Raw genomic sequence first — 17,106 nt, forward strand, 5'->3', positions numbered from 1 at the left:
TGTTCTTGCCATAATATGGACTTGGTCTTTAACCAAATAGGGCTATCTTCTGTATACCACCCCTACCTTGTCACAACAGAACTGATTGTCTGTCTCAAACGCATTACGAAGGAAAGAAAATGAACTTTTAAAAAGGCACACCTGTTAATTGAATTGCATTCCAGATGACTACCCCGTGAAGATGGTTGCGAGAATGCCAAGAGTGTGTATCGCTGTCATCAAGGCAAAGGGTGGCTACTGTACTTTGAAGAATCTCAAATATATATTTTCTTGATTTGTTTAACACTTATTTGGTTACTACATGATTCAATTTGTGTTATTTCATAGTTTTTATGACTTCACTGTTATTCTACAATGTAGAAAATAGTAAAAATACATGGAATGAGTAGGTGTGTCCAAACCTTTGACTGTGTAACGCTCGTCCTCCTCTCGTCTGAAGAGGAGCATGGATCGGACCAAAACGCAGCGTGGTTTGAATACATACTCGTTTTATTAAAGAAAGACGAACACGAAAAAACACTTGATAAACTACAAAACAATAAACGACGTTAACAGACCTGAACTTGTGAACATAGAACATGAACGCACGAACAGGAAGGAACACACAAATGAAATGAACGAAAACAGTCCCGTGTGGCACAAACACTGACACAGGAACAATCACCCACAAACAAACAGTGAGAACAGCCTACCTTAATATGGTTCTCAATCAGAGGAAACGTAAAACACCTGCCCCTGATTGAGAACCATATCAGGCTAATAACAATGAACCCAACATAGAAACACATAACATAGAATGCCCACCCAGCTCACGTCCTGACCAACTAAACAAAGACAAAACAAAGGAAATAAGGTCAGGAACGTGACAGACTGGTACTGTATGTATCATGTCATGTTTCATGTGGATCCCAGGAAGAGTAGCTGATGCTTTTGCAGTGGCTAATCCAGATCCTAATAAAGACCAACCACAAAATTATTACAGATGTTAGTGCTACAGGTCAGTAGTCATTGTGGCAGGTAGTTTTAAGAGTTCATGGGAACAAGAATGATGGCGGTCAGCTTGAGACGTGGGGATTATAGACTTGAACAAGCAGGGGTTGAAATTGACAGTGAAGATGCCTGCCAGCTGGTCTGGCATGCCCTGGAATACCGGCCCCACGGTATTTCGAGTGTTGACCAGATTAAAAACCTTACTTATGTCGGATGTCGAAACATACATAAAATAGATTGAGTTCGTCTGGTAGAGAGGCATCGTTGGATAGATCACGGCTAGGTCTACCTTTGTAATCTACCTTGTTCCTATATTGTCCTTTTGCCTGTTTGATGGCTCTGTGGAGAATCTCCAGTCCTCTGCCTGCTATAGACACTCTGTCTGTTATCTGATCTGGCCTAAGGCTGAGGTTACCCCCACACCCCTACGTGGGTGGGAGGAGGGAAGAGGAGAGCGCTGGGTTGGTTCCCTCCCTGGTTCTGGACCGTGATGTAATTTTGTCTCCCTGTTCCAAAAGTCCCATTAGGCCTTGGCCCGGCGCCATCTTGTCTCAGACATACAGAGATAAAGACGTGTGGAGGTTGTGAGAGCAAACAGAATGAGAATGAGACGGCATCACCAGCATCGGGAGGGAGGCAAGACAGAGAGAGGGTCAGGGAAGGCTCCACCTGCACAATTTATACAGGCGCTGTATCCTCCATCAGATCCACGGCCTCTTTGTTTTGTAATTTATTTACAATCCAATCATTGACCTTGGGGCACAAAACAAAGCGAAGGTGGTGCGATTCATTCTCTTTTCCTTCTCTTCTGGGGGAATACCAATGTGAAATTGAATGATTCAGTTTGGGTCATCTTGCTGGCAAACACAGGTCTGGGCGGGTCAAGATTAAGCTTGTCTTTAGAAGGTAGTTTTTCTTTGTCGTTTTTGCATTGATGTTTCCCTCTCAATTTATGCAGTCAAGCTTTTGCAACATTTAACCTCCTTTGTGGTGTGATTGCCTTTCCCTCCGTGTGCTCCGTGTACTCCTTTAATCTGGTAATGATCTGTATTTATCTCAAGTGTCTCGTTAAGGGAGAGTGTCAAAACGATCTAACCATACAAATGTCCTTTGTGAAGGGGAAAAGAATGCTAAACGAACAGGGCGAGAGTCCAAAAGAACATTAGCTCAAACTGCAAACATTAACACTGTTGCTCGAAGGGTGCCGAGTAAAGAGAACAATAACTGCACATAGTTTCACACATCCATTGCACGTCATTTTTACCACGGTAGCATCTCAACATTTCCACATGCAAAAATACTCTCAAATACAGCATCCATATTAGCAGTCCCAATAGACTCAGTACTGCCAGTATTCTGCGGTGGAAACACATTATTTTAGAAAAAGAGCTGAAGCTCAAGTTATCTTAGATTACTGGGATCCGTGACTGACGGCACATCCCCCTCCACCACCGCCACCACCACCACCCACTCCATGATAGTTAGGTCTCCTCCAGGACAAGTGTATACACAGGGTGGCTGGGGAGCTGAGGAGAGAGGGAAGAAGATGAAAAGTCAGCCCGATACACCATCAATTAACATCACTCCTCCCTCTGCCCCTCAGCCTCCTCTTCTTCGCTGCAGGAGATTATACAACCTCCCCCACTAACACCCCTACCAAACCCCCACCCCTAATTGCCATTTCCATCCCTGCTCTTTCATTGATTTTCTTATTATGCATTTCTATAATTACAAACTCCTGCGGCGAGGGCTGGATGCGGTTAAGTCATGACAGATCAGGCTATTTAACAGACCCAGGGGCCACGGCGATGCAGCCATAGCCCGTTCTTACTCTCACTCACTCAATCACACACACACACTTTATTATTTCACTATCTTAGCCCTGTCCCCATATCATCCCCCTTGTTTTCTTGCTCTTTCTCTCTTTCACTTACAGCCAGTCCTTCAGATGCCTAGCAACCATCCCAGAACTAAATCAATCAGCAGAGAGTGAGATCAGTGCAGGCAGGCCAGTCTCTTTCTCTCTCTGTCTTTCTCTCCCTCTACAGCTGCACACTCTCTCGGGCCCGTCTTGTCTTTTATTTGTCCCTCTACTCCTCCTTCAATGTTCAGTCTAAATTCTCCCTGACCCTTCCCTCCCTCTCTCCCATCCTCTCTCTTAGTATTCTGAGGGACAGGATAACAAAGGCACACTGTTATCTGCATCAAAGGACGGAACCGATTTATGTTTGTGGTTTTGAAATCTAATTGAAATCTAATTACATATCACCGTGAAATGCGACTTTTAAGTGCTTTAGAGATGAACTCAACCCCTACAAAAGTAAAGTACACTGTAAAGCATACTCAGTTTGGTTAAAGGGATAGTTTATGCAAAATATATATTTGTGTCGAATTACCCTTACCTTGAGTTGTGTAGGAAGGCCCATGGTGACAGAATCCCCAATAATCCATTATTTACTTCTGGCTACGTATTATCGTCGTCAGAATCAATGACTGTACACAGACGAACCGATGTTAGCAAATCAAACCCTCACACACACACACACACAGTGTGTTTTAAGAGAGCCATCCGGCAGTGAAACAGGTGTTAGAGAGGCTCTCGGAGCACTGAGCCACTCCGCACAGAGACCACACACAGTGGAAGACAGACAGACAGACAGGCAGAGAGGAGAAGAACAGCTCATTGATATGCTCTGGTGTAAACAATGTCTCTCATTCTCACTGCACCACGTTTAACATATTTCAATATGACAAGAAACTAATGAGCATACTGGGGTGGGGGGGGGTCTGAGAAAGATAAAGTAAATAAGAGCTTTTACAATGTGAAGACTAAACTCTTTTGTTTGCATCTTTTCTTCTAGCTTCTCTTTTCTTTTCTTTAATTATGCAGTGGCACTAGAGAGACTCAGCCATGGTGCAAATTACAGAGGAGCCATAATGAGACGTTATCTCCCCTAAATGCAACAAAATAATGCTGATTGAACTATTTTCCTATTTGTTTAAAATGAAGTGGTTAATGTGTTTTACAGTGGTAAATATGAAAATAAAATATCACAATGAAACCATGGATTAAACCATTTACTACTGGTGTTCTCCGTGCCATCCATGGCCGGAAGTAGGAGACCGTTTATTTAGCTTTACTATTTTCAATCAATATTCGTTTTTTTCCCCTGGATCAGCTGATGATGGTCGACAATATCACTAGACAACTAGCCTACAGCTAGACACCAATGCACATCCAATCCATCCAACAAGTACACGTTCATAACAGTAGGCCTTTAGTTGACTCTTTCAGTTAGAAAAATTAGATTTTGCAATGGCATAGGTCTTCATTATTTTGGATTTGAGTGCCCATGAGTACTGTTTTCACAGTGAAACGTAATGACACATTATGTAGGCATAGCACATTTTTCCACGATTCCACGATCTAAACAAAGGTTTAAGTTCCATGTTAGTTCAATTGTTAAATGCTTAGTAATGAAAAATAATACTGTCATAAATGTCGTTAATGTAAAGAAATAAAAGGTTGTGTTTGATGTCACACGATCTGTGAAGACTCCAAGCATTAACTCATGAATTATGGACAACTCATGAACTAGGGTGTAAGACACGTTTTGATTCAACTCATCTATTGTATTGAATGTAGACTACCTATTTTGCGTGTGTTCATGTGTTTAAAATTGCCTTGGCTGAGAGGGTAGGCTACCAGCAGTGGTGTAGACCTAGTGGAGGGTAAATGCAAGTAAACGCTGTTTACCCACCGTGTTCCAAAAAATGCGTTGAAAGTATAAGGAGCGGTACTTTTTTCACCTTGACGAGCAATCGGAGTTTACGACCTATTTTTTTTTATTAAACTACATCACTGGCTAACGGAAGGCCTATTTGAAGTTCAGGGTAATACACTTTGTAGCCTAGTCTAGTAAGTTGACCATGTGTGTTAGAGTGACCATCCTGTTTTTCCCGGGACAGTTTCAGCCCCATTTCAGTTGTCCCGACGTTTCAGGCCACAAAAAAGGTACATTTGTCAGCAAGATGCATCAGTTAATGTAGGCCTAATCAATGGCAAGCGCTGAATGTCAAATCAAATGAAATCAAACTGTATTTGACACATGCACCGAAAACAACAAGTGTAGACTTTACCATGAAATGCTTAACTACAAGCCCTTATGGCTGCAATCCCGTTAACGGGATGATATGACAACAGCCAGTGAAAGTGCAGGGCGCCAAATTCAAACAACAGAAATCTCATAATTAAAATTCCTCAAACATACATGTATCTTATACCATTTTATACCAGTAATCTTGTTGTTAATCCCACCAAAGTGTTCGATTTCAAATAGGCTTTACACAAACGATTTTGTGTAAAGCCTATTTTACACAAATAAGCACCACAAACGATTATGTTAGGTCACCGCAAAATCACAGAAAAACACAGTAATTTTTCCAGCCAAAGACAGGAGTCACAAAAAGCAGAAATAGAGATAAAATGTATCACTAACCTTTGATGATCTTCATCAGATGACACTCATAGGACTTCATGTTACACAATACATATATGTTTTGTTCGATAAAGTTCATATTTATATCCAAAAACCTCGGTTTACATTGGCGCCATGTTCAGAAATGCCTCCAAAATATCCGGAGAAATTGCAGAGAGCCACGTCAAATAACATAAATACTCATCATAAACTTTGATGAAAGATACATGTTTTACATAGAATTAAAGATACACTTGTTCTTAATGCAACTGCTGTGTCAGATTTCAAAAGCTTTACGGCAAAAGCACAATATTCAATAATCTGAGAACAGCATTCAGCCACAAAAGGAAGCCATACAGTTACCCGCCAAATTGTGCAGTCAACAAAACGTAAAAAGCATTATAAGTCTTCACTTACCTTTGCTGATCTTCGTCGGAATGCACTCCCAGGACTCCCACAAGAAATGTTTGTTTTGTTCGGTAATGTCCATCATTTATGTGCAAATAGCTATTTTTGTTAGCGTGTTTGGTAAACAAATCCAAAGTCAGGAAGCGCGTTCACTAAAAGCAGACGAAATGTCAAAAAGTTCCATAACAGTCAGTAGAAACATGTTAAACGATGTATTGAATCAATCTTTAGAATGTTTTTAACATAAATCTTCAGTAACGTTCCAACCGGAGAATTACAATGACTTCAGATGTGCGATGGAACAGAGCTCCCTCTCATGTGAACGCGCATGGTCAGAGCATGGTCAGGTCATGATAGACCTGACTAATTCCTGTCTCCTTCGGCCCCACTTCACAGTAGAGGCATCAGACAAGGTTCTACAGGCTGTTGACATCTAGTGGAAGCCGTAGGAAGTGCAAACTCATCCATATCCCACTGTGTATTCAATAGGGGCTTGGTTAAAAATCGACCAACCTCAGATTTCCCACTTTCTGTTTGGATTTTTTCTCAGGTTTTTGCCTGCCATATGAGTTCTGTTATACTCACAGACATCATCCAAACAGTTTGAGAAACTTCAGAGTGTTTTCTATCCAATACCAATAATAATATGCATATATTAGCAACTGGGACTGAGGAGCAGGCAGTTTACTATGGGCACCTCTGGGCACCTTTCATCCAAGCTACTCAATACTGCCCCTGCAGCCATAAGAAGTTTTAACCAACAGTGCAGTTCAAGAAGAAAAACATATTTACCAAGTAGGCTAAAATAAAAAGTAATAATAAAAAGTAACACAATAAGAATAAGAATAACTAGGCTATATACAGGGGGCACCGGTACCGAGTCAGTGTGCAGGGATACAGGCTAGTTGAGGTAATCTGTACAATAGGCACACCTTTTGGTGTTTTGTAACAGATGTCTATTTCCATTCATCAAATAGCATGAGTGTACATGCAGTTTGGATGCTGGAACTATTTTAGAGTGGACGAACATTCCACATTTTCATGAATAGTTGTGTTCATGCCACATTAAGGTAATTCATTTTTACAGTTTATTATAAGGCCCATATAAATTAATCTCATCTCAATACAGAGACCCCCACCCAAATATAATGGTGTAATTCACACTCTGGACTGTAATTCACACCACTGTTGCCATTACTCTCCCATGCTCTCTCTTCCTCTACCTACCTACCTACCTACCTACCTACCTACCTACCTACCTACCTACCTACCTACCTACCTACCTACCTACCTACCTACCTACCTACCTACCTACCTACCTACCTACCTACCTACCTACCTACCTACCTACCTACCTACCTACCTACCTACCTACCTACCTACCTACCTACCTACCTACCTACCTACCTACCTACCTACCTACCTCCCTCCCTCCCTCCCTCCCTCCCTCCCTCCCTACCCTATCCTATCCTATCCTATATACAAAAGTACATGGACACACCTTTAAATTAGTGGATTCGGCTATTTCAGCCACACCCGTTGATGACAGGTGTATAAAATTGAGCATACAGCCATGAATCTCAATAGACAAGCATTGGCAGTAGAATGGTCTTACTGAAGAGCACAGTGACTTTCAACGTGGCACCATGATAGGATACCACCTTTCCAACAAGTCAGTTCGTCAAATTTCTGCCCTGCTAGAGCTGCCCCGGTCAACTGTAAGTGCTATTAATGTGAAGTGGAAACGTCTAGGAGCAACAACGGCTCAGCCATGAAGTGGTAGGCCACACAAGCTCACTGAACGAATGCTGAAGCGTATAGTGTGTAAAAATCGTCTGTCCTCAGTTGCAACACTCACTACCGAGTTCCAAAATGCCTCTGGAAGCAATGTCAGCACAAGAACTGTTCGTCGAGAGCTTCATGAAATGTGTTTCCATGGCAGAGCAGCTCCACACAAGCCTAAAATCACCATGCGCAATGCTAAGCGTCGGCTGGAGTGGTATAAAACTCCATGATGCCCATTCTTTTTTTTATGAGATCGAAGAGCAGGTGTCCACATACTTTTGGTCATGTAGTCTATCCATCTATCCATCTATTCATCTATCATCCCCTCTCTATCTCCATCTACCCCGTCCCTCTCTCTTAAGTGTGAGGGACATGTTTGCAATATAAGCCCTTGGTAATGAAGTCGGCACAATGAGAAAAATGACTGAGATCACTTTTAGCACTGCAGTGTGAAGGACAACCTCATTTGTAGTCAGCAAAAGACACCTTCCATCTCCCCCTCCATCCCTCCCTCCCTCACCCTCTATATCTCCAGAGATGAGCCATGACCATTTCCTCCTGCATCCAGAAAGAACCAACTAGCAGAAGGATGATTCACCATTACCTGGGTTATTAGCATAATCTTCATAGCTACTCTCGTTATTCCAGACAGAGCTGCATGCATATGTGGAATCGACGGCAATTTTAGTTCTCTAGAGGACACTGCTGTAGTGAAAGAGAAAACGTACAGCCTCGGCCTCCGGCCACATGACAATGAGCAGTGATGGGAGCCATGCTATTAAAGTACTATGTCAGGATATACTTGAAAGCCCAACAGTATATAATAAACTACAGTAAAATCTTCTTATTCTACATTGTAGAATAATAGTGAAGACATCAAAACTATGAAATAACACATATGAAATCATGTAGTAACAAAAAAGTGTTATTAAACAAATCAAAATATATTTTATATTTGCAATTCTTCAAAGCAGCCACCCTTTGCCTTGATGACAGCATCGTACATTTCTCTTTGCTTATTTGAGCTGTTCTTGCCATAATATGGACTTAATAGGGCTATCTTGTGTCAAAGCACAACTGATTGGCTCAAACGCATCAACGAAAGAAATTCCACAAATGAACTATGAACAAGGCACACCTATTAATTTAAATGCATTCCAGGTGACTACCTCATGAAGCTGGTTGAGATAATGCCAAGAGTGTGCAAAGCTATCATCAAGGTAAAGGGTTGATACTTTGAACAGACGCACATTTGAGCGCCCCTGAAATGAGTAGGTGTGTCCAAACTTTTGACTTTTATATACAGTACCAGTCAAAAGTTTGGACACACCTACTCATTCAAGGGTTTTTCTTTATTTTGACCATTTTCTACATTGTAGAATGATAGTGAAGAAATCAAAACTATGAAATAAGACATGGGGAATCATGTAGTAACCAAAAAAGTGTTTTATGTATATTTTATTTTTGAGATTATTCAATCAAAACTTCTGTGTCTGCTCTAGTCTCCATTCCAATGAGTCTCTCGCACTCGATGGCTTACTTCCGCCAGAGTGGAAGACGTAAAGAAAGAGGACCCAACTCTGTCTCCCTCCAGCAGGATGCGTTTTTACTTTTTCTCTCCCACCAAGCAAGGAGTTTTTATATGGAGTTCAATGAGAGTGTCAAATTTGGTCGACAAAAAATGGATGGTTCATTTGCTACGTGTAGTTTGCTTCTGTTTAAGCTAGAGATCTACATTTTCATTGCATTGGCTGCGTTTCTAACGTCTTCTAACAAAAACATCTGTGGCGTCGGAAACTCTCCAGACGTTAGCCTACAAACTAATATGACCCCTCTATGGAAAGGTGAGACTCTCACAAACATGTATATGTCAGACGCCAACAAGCCTCACAAAACTCGTCTGAAGGCACCACGGTACCAGTTAAACATTTTTATGGAAGTATATAATGGAAGTAGTTTTTGTTTTTCTTATACCTAAAGGGGTCCTTCAATGGGGTCCTTCAATTCTAAATGAAATAGCTAAATGATCCTTGGTATGACCATCTAAAAACAATTCCATATGTTAACTTAGTAGAACCCCCCCCCACTTTGACTCTTAAGGATTTTAAGATTGATAGTCAAATGGGTATGATATCAACAATATGTGAAAAATCTAATAATAATATATTGCTAAGATTCCAAGAATAGATTTTGGATTAGATTTACATTACATTCGGAAAGTATTCAGACCCTTTGACTTTTTACACATTTTGTTATGTTAGAGCCTTATTCTAAAATGTATTAAATAGTTTTCCCCATTATCAAATTACACACAATACCCCACAATGACAAAGCAAAAACAGGTTGTACATTTTTTTTGTAACTTTATAAATAAATAAACAACTGAAATTTCACATTTACACAAGGATTCAGGCCCTTTACTAAGTACTTTGTTGAAGCAACTTTGGCAGCGATTACAGCCTCGAGTCTTCTTGGGTATAACGCTATAAGCTCGGAACACCTGTATTTGGGGAGTTTCTTCCATTATCCTCTGCAGATCCTATCAAGCTCTGTCAGATTGGATGGGGAGTGTCGTTGCCCAGCTGTTTTCAGGTCTCTCCAGAGATTTTTGATCAGGTTTCAAGTCCGCGCTCTGGCTGGGTCACTCAAGGACATTCAGAGACTTGTCCTGAACGCACTCCTGCGTTGTCTTGGCTGTGTGCTTAGGGTTGTTGTCCTGTTGGAATGTGAACCTTCACCCCAGTCTGAGGTCCTGAGTGCTCTGGAGCAGGTTTTCATCAAAGATCTCTATGTACTTTGCTCCATTCATCTTTCCCTCGATCCCGACTAGTCTCCCAGTCCATTCTGCAGAAAAACTTCCCCACAGCATGATGCTGCCACCACCATGCTTCACCGTAGGGATGGTGCCAGGTTTCCTCCAGACGTGACGCTTGGCATTCAGGCTAAAATAGTTTAATCTTGGTTTCATCAGACCAGAGAATCTTTTTTCTCATGGTCTGAGAGTCCTTTAGGTGCCTTTTGGCAAACTCCCAGCGGGCTGTCATGTGCCTTTTACTGAGGAGTGGTATTTGTCTGGTCACTCTACCATAAAGGCCTAATTGCTGGAGCGCTGCAGAGATGGTTATCCTTCTGGAAGGTTCTCCCATCTCCACAGAGAAACTCTGGAGCTCTGTCAAAATGACCATCGGATTCTTGGTCACCTACCTGACCCAGGCCCTTCTCCCCCAATTGCTCAGTTTGGCCTGGGCGGCCAGCTCTAGGAAGAGTCTTGGTGGTTCCAAACTTCCATTTAAGATTGATGGAGGCAACTGTGTTCTTGGGGACTTTCAATGCTGCAGACATTTTTTGGTACCCTTCCCCAGATCTCTGCCTCGACACAATCCTGTCTCACAATCCTGTTACGGAAATTCGTTCGACCTCATTGCTTGGTTTTTGCTCTGACATGCATTGTCAATTGCGGGACCATATATAGACAGGTGTGTGTCTTTCCAAATCATGTCCAGTCAATTGAATTTACCACAGGTGGACTCCAATCAAGTTGTAGAAACATCTCAAGCGTGATCAATGGAAACAGGATGCACCTGAGCTCAATTTTGATTCTCATAGCAAAGGGTCTGAATAATTATGTAAAGAAGGTATTTCTGTTGTTAGTTTTTTTAGAAATTGGAAACATTTCTAAAAAACGATTTTCGCTTTGTCATTATGGGTTATTTATTTAATAAGGCTGTAACGTAACAAAATGTGGAAAAGGGGAAGGGGTCTGAATACTTTCCGAATACACTGTGCACCTTTCTACCTACTCAAAGCGCTTTTACATAGTAAGGGGGAAACTGACCTTATCCACCACCAATGTGTGGCACCCACTTGATTGATGCACGCCAACCATTTTGTGCCAGAACGCTCACTACACATAAGCTGGCATGATTGGTGGAGAGGTGAGAATGAAGGAGATGATTAGATGGCCATGATAGAACGGGGTCAGGTTGGGAATTTAACCAGGACAACCGTGTTAACACCCCTACTCTTGTGATAAGTGCCATGGGATTTTAAATGACCACAATTAACATCCCATCTGAAAGACTGCACCATAAGCTGGCCAATGTCCCCTGCACTGCCCTGGGACATTATCTTAAGAGGAAAGAGTGTCCCCTACTGACCCTCCAACACCACTTCCAGCAGTATCTGGTCTCCCATCTAGGGACTGACCAGGACCAACGCTGCTTAGCTTGAGGTAAGCCAGCAGCTGGATGCAGGGTGGTATGCTGCTTGAGGGGAACCTAAAAAAGTATTGAACGTTCTGAGCTTTGACTGAAGTGGCAGAGATTGGTACCTCTAAGATTGTCCTTCAGGGTCCTGCTATATGTTCCTGATAAAAGAAACGCAGGGGCTCTGACAGATCATATTATTCTGCTACAATGACTGCAATCTGAAAAGTGTGGTGGAGAAAATCCATACTGCCTGGGACTGTGATTCTGAGGGGTGTATTGACAGTGTGTGGAATATCCAACTGTCAACACCCAACCAAAAAAACATGGAGCAGGAGAGAGAGGCATAAAATACAATAAGGAAGGTATGCACTCATGGCTCCCGGAGTCACTGGACCTTCAGACAAAATATACTGCTTTTCAGAGATACTGCTTCAAAATGTAAAAACTATATCTTTTTTTTAAAGAAAGGGGGGAAAAAACGATTCTTGTCATTGCAAGGGAGAGAGTCAGGGACACCAGTATCACACTAGAGGGAGGCGTTGAGCCTACAGCCCAGTGAGGGGGAGGGTGGGGGAATAAGGGGGAAAAAAGCGAGGCAGGTAGAGAGAGCGCAGTGGGTGTGGTGGCCTGCATTAAGCTTCACAGTTGTTGTACTTGTCTGCTACTCTGGGGGTGACACCCCTGTCATGCAATATTTATCTGAGCACCTGGGAGTGCTGATCACCTCAACAAAATGCTGACTAATTCATGAAACCAAACCCACTAATAAGATATTCAGCCCTAATAATCCTCAAGGCAAGGAGATGAAGACTTGAAGTCATACTTCACTCATTTACCATTGCTTTAATTGCTGTTACCACGTGTATGTCCCAAATAGCACCCTACTCCCTATACTGTTTAGTGTACTACTTTAGACCATGGCCCATCAAAAGTAGTGCATTAAATAGGGAATAGGGTACCATTTAGGACACAGCCCTATGTCAGCTCTAATTCAGGAATTAACACATCAGGGAGGATATACTGTACGTGTATTGAGGCTTACAAATGATGCATTTATGTACCAGTACTAGGCACTTATGGTAGTAAGTAAATATCTAGGGGAATGAGCACTAAACCATGCATACATGTATCTCACAAGAAACATTTAGAGAGCTAGAGTACAGCCTCCTCTCTCTCACTCACTCACTCACTCACTCTCTATCTATCGTTCGCTCTCCCTCCCTTTCACTCTCTCCGTGACTCACATGCTAGTATTCAGTCTGTAGTTGCTGTTTAGAAATGAATGCTTAACAAGCTACTGACAATAAGGAACACATGTAAAAACACATCACACGTGTCACCCAGCCAGAGGTGCGGTATATGAAACCCTATGAAACCCTCATGACTAGTAAGAGGTCTAGGACACAGCATATTAAATAATGTTAGAACACACATGATCTTGTGAGCCTTAGTGGGTAAGAGCATGGTGCTAACATCCTGCATTAGTTAGCCAGATTCCCCCAGGTTCACACATACTAAAATGTATGAGCTCACTGTAATGTACGCTGTTTTGGATAAAAGCATCTGCGAAATGGCACAGGCTATGTGAAGTCTGGTACCTTGAGGATGCCCTCCTTGGACTCGCCCACTATTGCATGATAATGGGGGTGTTTTGTTTAGTGTAGTATGGCCACCTACCTTGCGGATGCCCTCCTTGGACTCCTCCACGTTGTTGTCGGCCCCTCCGGTGCGGTTGATCATACGCCACATCTGGGAGTACATGGGGTCCCTTTCAAAGGGGTTCATGGCCTTACTGCGCACCTGCTCGTACACAGCTGAGTCCAACACCGTCCCGTAGGGCAACTCTGTCTGCTTGGACAGGTCCTGGAGAGACCTATAGACAAATACAGGAGGGGGAGGTTAGGGGAAATGTAGTTCAACATGTACAAAGATACAACATGACGATGATGTGGAATGATAGACACACGTGCAAATAATCACACTCCAAACCCATTCACCTACAGTATGCATAGAGGGACACACGCACGCACACACAACAGAAAAGTACACACACACACACACACACACACACACACACATTAGTTAAACAAATAGTTGTTTTGTCAGCGCTGAGTTAATAACCTGAATATAGTTAAGGGTAAGCCAGCCAATCAACTGGCAAGAAGCTCCTTGTAGTTCAACTAAAAGGGGAATAATAGAGGAATGTAATAAAATCACTCTCATACCATCACCACCTCCAGGGAAATGAAGGTATTTTAATTACAATGCTACGGTTTGATAAGTATTCAAACACTCACCATTTATAACTGTAATAGAAAACCATTACTGGGACTAATTACTGTTTGTTTGTCAAATTGCTTCAACACAAGCTGCCGATGTGACTAGGAGAACAACAATTGCATCGCAGTCAGTATTGTTACACTTCTGTTGTTATCAAGACTGTTTTTTGGGGGGGACAGATTTAGTCCGGTAAAAGAGAACTCCAAAGTAAGTAAGTACAATCACACGACGAGTTTACTGGAGAATTCATTAATTGAATATCGTTACATCAGCATACTGTCACCCCCCCCCCCCCCCCACACTACTCCCCCTGCTCTCTGCAGCTACTTTGAACCCTCTTTGAGGTTTTAATGAACCTGGCTGCCAAATGTTAATCTTTTATTGCTGTCAATTAATCCTTGCCCTTAATTTTCCTACTTCCCTCTTCCACGTTTTGACGTGCCCGTGTCTAACATTTGCATTCTCTTTGAAGGGGGAAATTCTCCTTAAATAATGTGTGGGCACATGGGGATATAGGGAGAGTGATGGTGGGGTGGGTGGAGGAGTCGTAGACTAAGGTAGACTATATGCTTGTGTCCCAAATGGCAACCTATTCCCTATGTAGTGCACCACTTTTGAAAAGGGTCAAAACAACTAAATACCTGTTCAGCAGGGGTGTAGAAATCAAACAGAAAAGAAAAAGGGGAGAAACAGAGAGGGAAGAGCCGGGACTTGTTTACTACACACACTTAGTTGCAAAATGCTGTCCATTGCAAAAATGTTTTGCTACAGCGTGCACTAATGAATACACCCCTCTCTCAAACATGTCCCTCACCTTGTGAAGCCACCGTGTGTGATGTGTCCACTGTAGGTTTATTGGTGTTTACTAAGAATACATTGGTATTCGTGTAGCGCTTTTCATGACACTCAAAGACACATTGACAGCCCCTTAAATGTCTAATGTTGTCCCTGACAAAGCAGGTGTTTGCCCAATTCCCCAACACACACACGCAGGCACACACACACACGCAGGCACACACACACACACGCAGGCACACACACACACACGCGCAGGCACACACGCAGGCACACACACACACACACACGCAGGCACACACACACACACGCAGGCACACACACACACACAGGCACACACACACACACAGGCACACACACACACACACACACACACACACACACACACACACACACACACACACACACACACACACACACACACACACACACACACACACACACACACACACACACACACCCTCCGTCAATCCATCCCTCCATCCTTATGCTCATCCTTCCACTCCATCTCCTTTCGCTCTAAACGGGTGCGCTCTCCTCTCTTTCCTTTTTCTAAGCCCAATCCTCAGTCCTCCATCTCTCCTCTTCGATCAATCCGCCCACAATGTCCGCCGACTCCTATCTTTTCACTGTTCACACATTCTGTTCCTACCAGCTCTGCTGCTTCAGCTCCACTGTCCTCCAATCTCCCCCTAAAGGATTCGCAACACTATCTAACAAAAACAATCATCCACAAAACTCAACCTTGGAGTATTAATACAAAAAAAATCGGTCTCTTTTTCTTGTCACTGTGTCAAGCCATTCAGCTTTACTGGCTGCACTGACACACCGTAGCAGAGCACTATTAAAATACTATCTATATGACCCTCCTTATCTGTGGATAGAAACAGATTGAAATGTGTGTAAGGACTAAAGAGGGTAGAGATCCAAGAGATCCACTTTCCAAACTCGGTGCAAGAATGGTAATCAAACTTTTATCAGATTACAGACCATCTAATTACAAGATCAGAGTTTGTTTCCCTTTTCCCCCTCCCATCTCGAATTCACATTCCATAAATCTTGAGGGTTTCCTGTCTGAGGTAGCACATCTCTCCTCTTTCAAACAACAGGCCCCTGGGTGTGAAGTTTAGGCTCTAATTATTGCAGTAATGATCCCAGAAGAGTCTACACATTAAAGATAATACATTGAAATGTATGGAAATCATAATTAGCTGCATAGAAGTAGGACGGAGCAATTTGAGAAGGACTCATTAATGACATCTCATGCAAAAACAAAACAAAAAAGGGAAAGGGGGGGGGGGCGTTCCCACTCTCTCTCCCTCTCTCTTTATTTCCCTAACCTTCTTCAGCGAGATGGAGCAGGGAGATGAGATATTCTCGCTAGAGCACAATTAACATACTACTGCTAGGCATTCCGGAATCTGATTTGCCAAATGAGCGGTGGGGATTTAGGCGTGGCACCGTGAGGGGAGCAAACAAATGATGACGACGAGACGGCAAACAGAGACAAGGCTTAGGAAAGACATGCAATGTCCATCGACGTGGTGTGGGATGTGGTGTTGAAGACATCGACGTGGTGTTGAAGAAGGTTCCTAACTGTTGACTCGGTGCCCCTCTACCTGCCACAACTCACACACACTCCCTCAGATCTGCTCTAGTCTTCCTTCAGCGTGGGCACAGTGCACAGAGTTTCATCCTCCTAAAACACTGTAGAGTCCACCGTGGAGTCCTCGTAAACCAGTTACCCGTTGTGTCCGGGAGAGTGACGTCACCCACAGGATGATAGATCTGATTTGTGCCACACAGGAAATTAAAAACAGAGGGCCCTCACTGGCCCCTAGAGAGGGGATGTGCCCATGTGGCTTCTTCCCAGACAGACACTCCATCTCTCCAGAAACAGCAGACTGCCTGATTGATACAGAGAGTGCTAGAGAGAGCAGTGAGCAGTGCTATGAATGTATATTCCCACGTGGATTAATTTATACACACTCCGTCAACTGCAGTGTGAGGCAATGGAGGCTCCTCACAGCAGGAAGGGTGGGGACCATCCTCCTCAGTGAATTTCATAAAAACAGCGAAACATTTAAAAAGTTATCAGTTCTAGATAAAACGATATATATTCACGTCATCAAATAATTTATCAAAATTTATCAAAACACAAG

General features: G+C 42.8%; 1 protein-coding gene across 3 annotated transcripts in view; it reads right to left on the minus strand.

The window, feature by feature from the left end:
- LOC139545794 (glutamate receptor ionotropic, delta-2-like) overlaps positions 1–17,106 on the minus strand; it is a 607,650-nt gene that overhangs the window by 58,067 nt on the left and 532,477 nt on the right. For all 3 annotated transcript variants that reach the window (XR_011669139.1, XM_071353972.1, XM_071353973.1), the window contains exon 13: positions 13,547–13,742. Coding sequence is in view for 2 of the 3 variants with exons in the window: in XM_071353972.1 (XP_071210073.1) it covers positions 13,547–13,742 (196 nt within the window). In the remaining variant the exon portion in view is untranslated. The remainder of the gene's footprint in view (positions 1–13,546; positions 13,743–17,106) is intronic.

This window comes from Salvelinus alpinus, chromosome 19 (assembly GCF_045679555.1).
Source record: "Salvelinus alpinus chromosome 19, SLU_Salpinus.1, whole genome shotgun sequence".
Classification (NCBI taxonomy): Eukaryota; Metazoa; Chordata; class Actinopteri; order Salmoniformes; family Salmonidae; genus Salvelinus; species Salvelinus alpinus.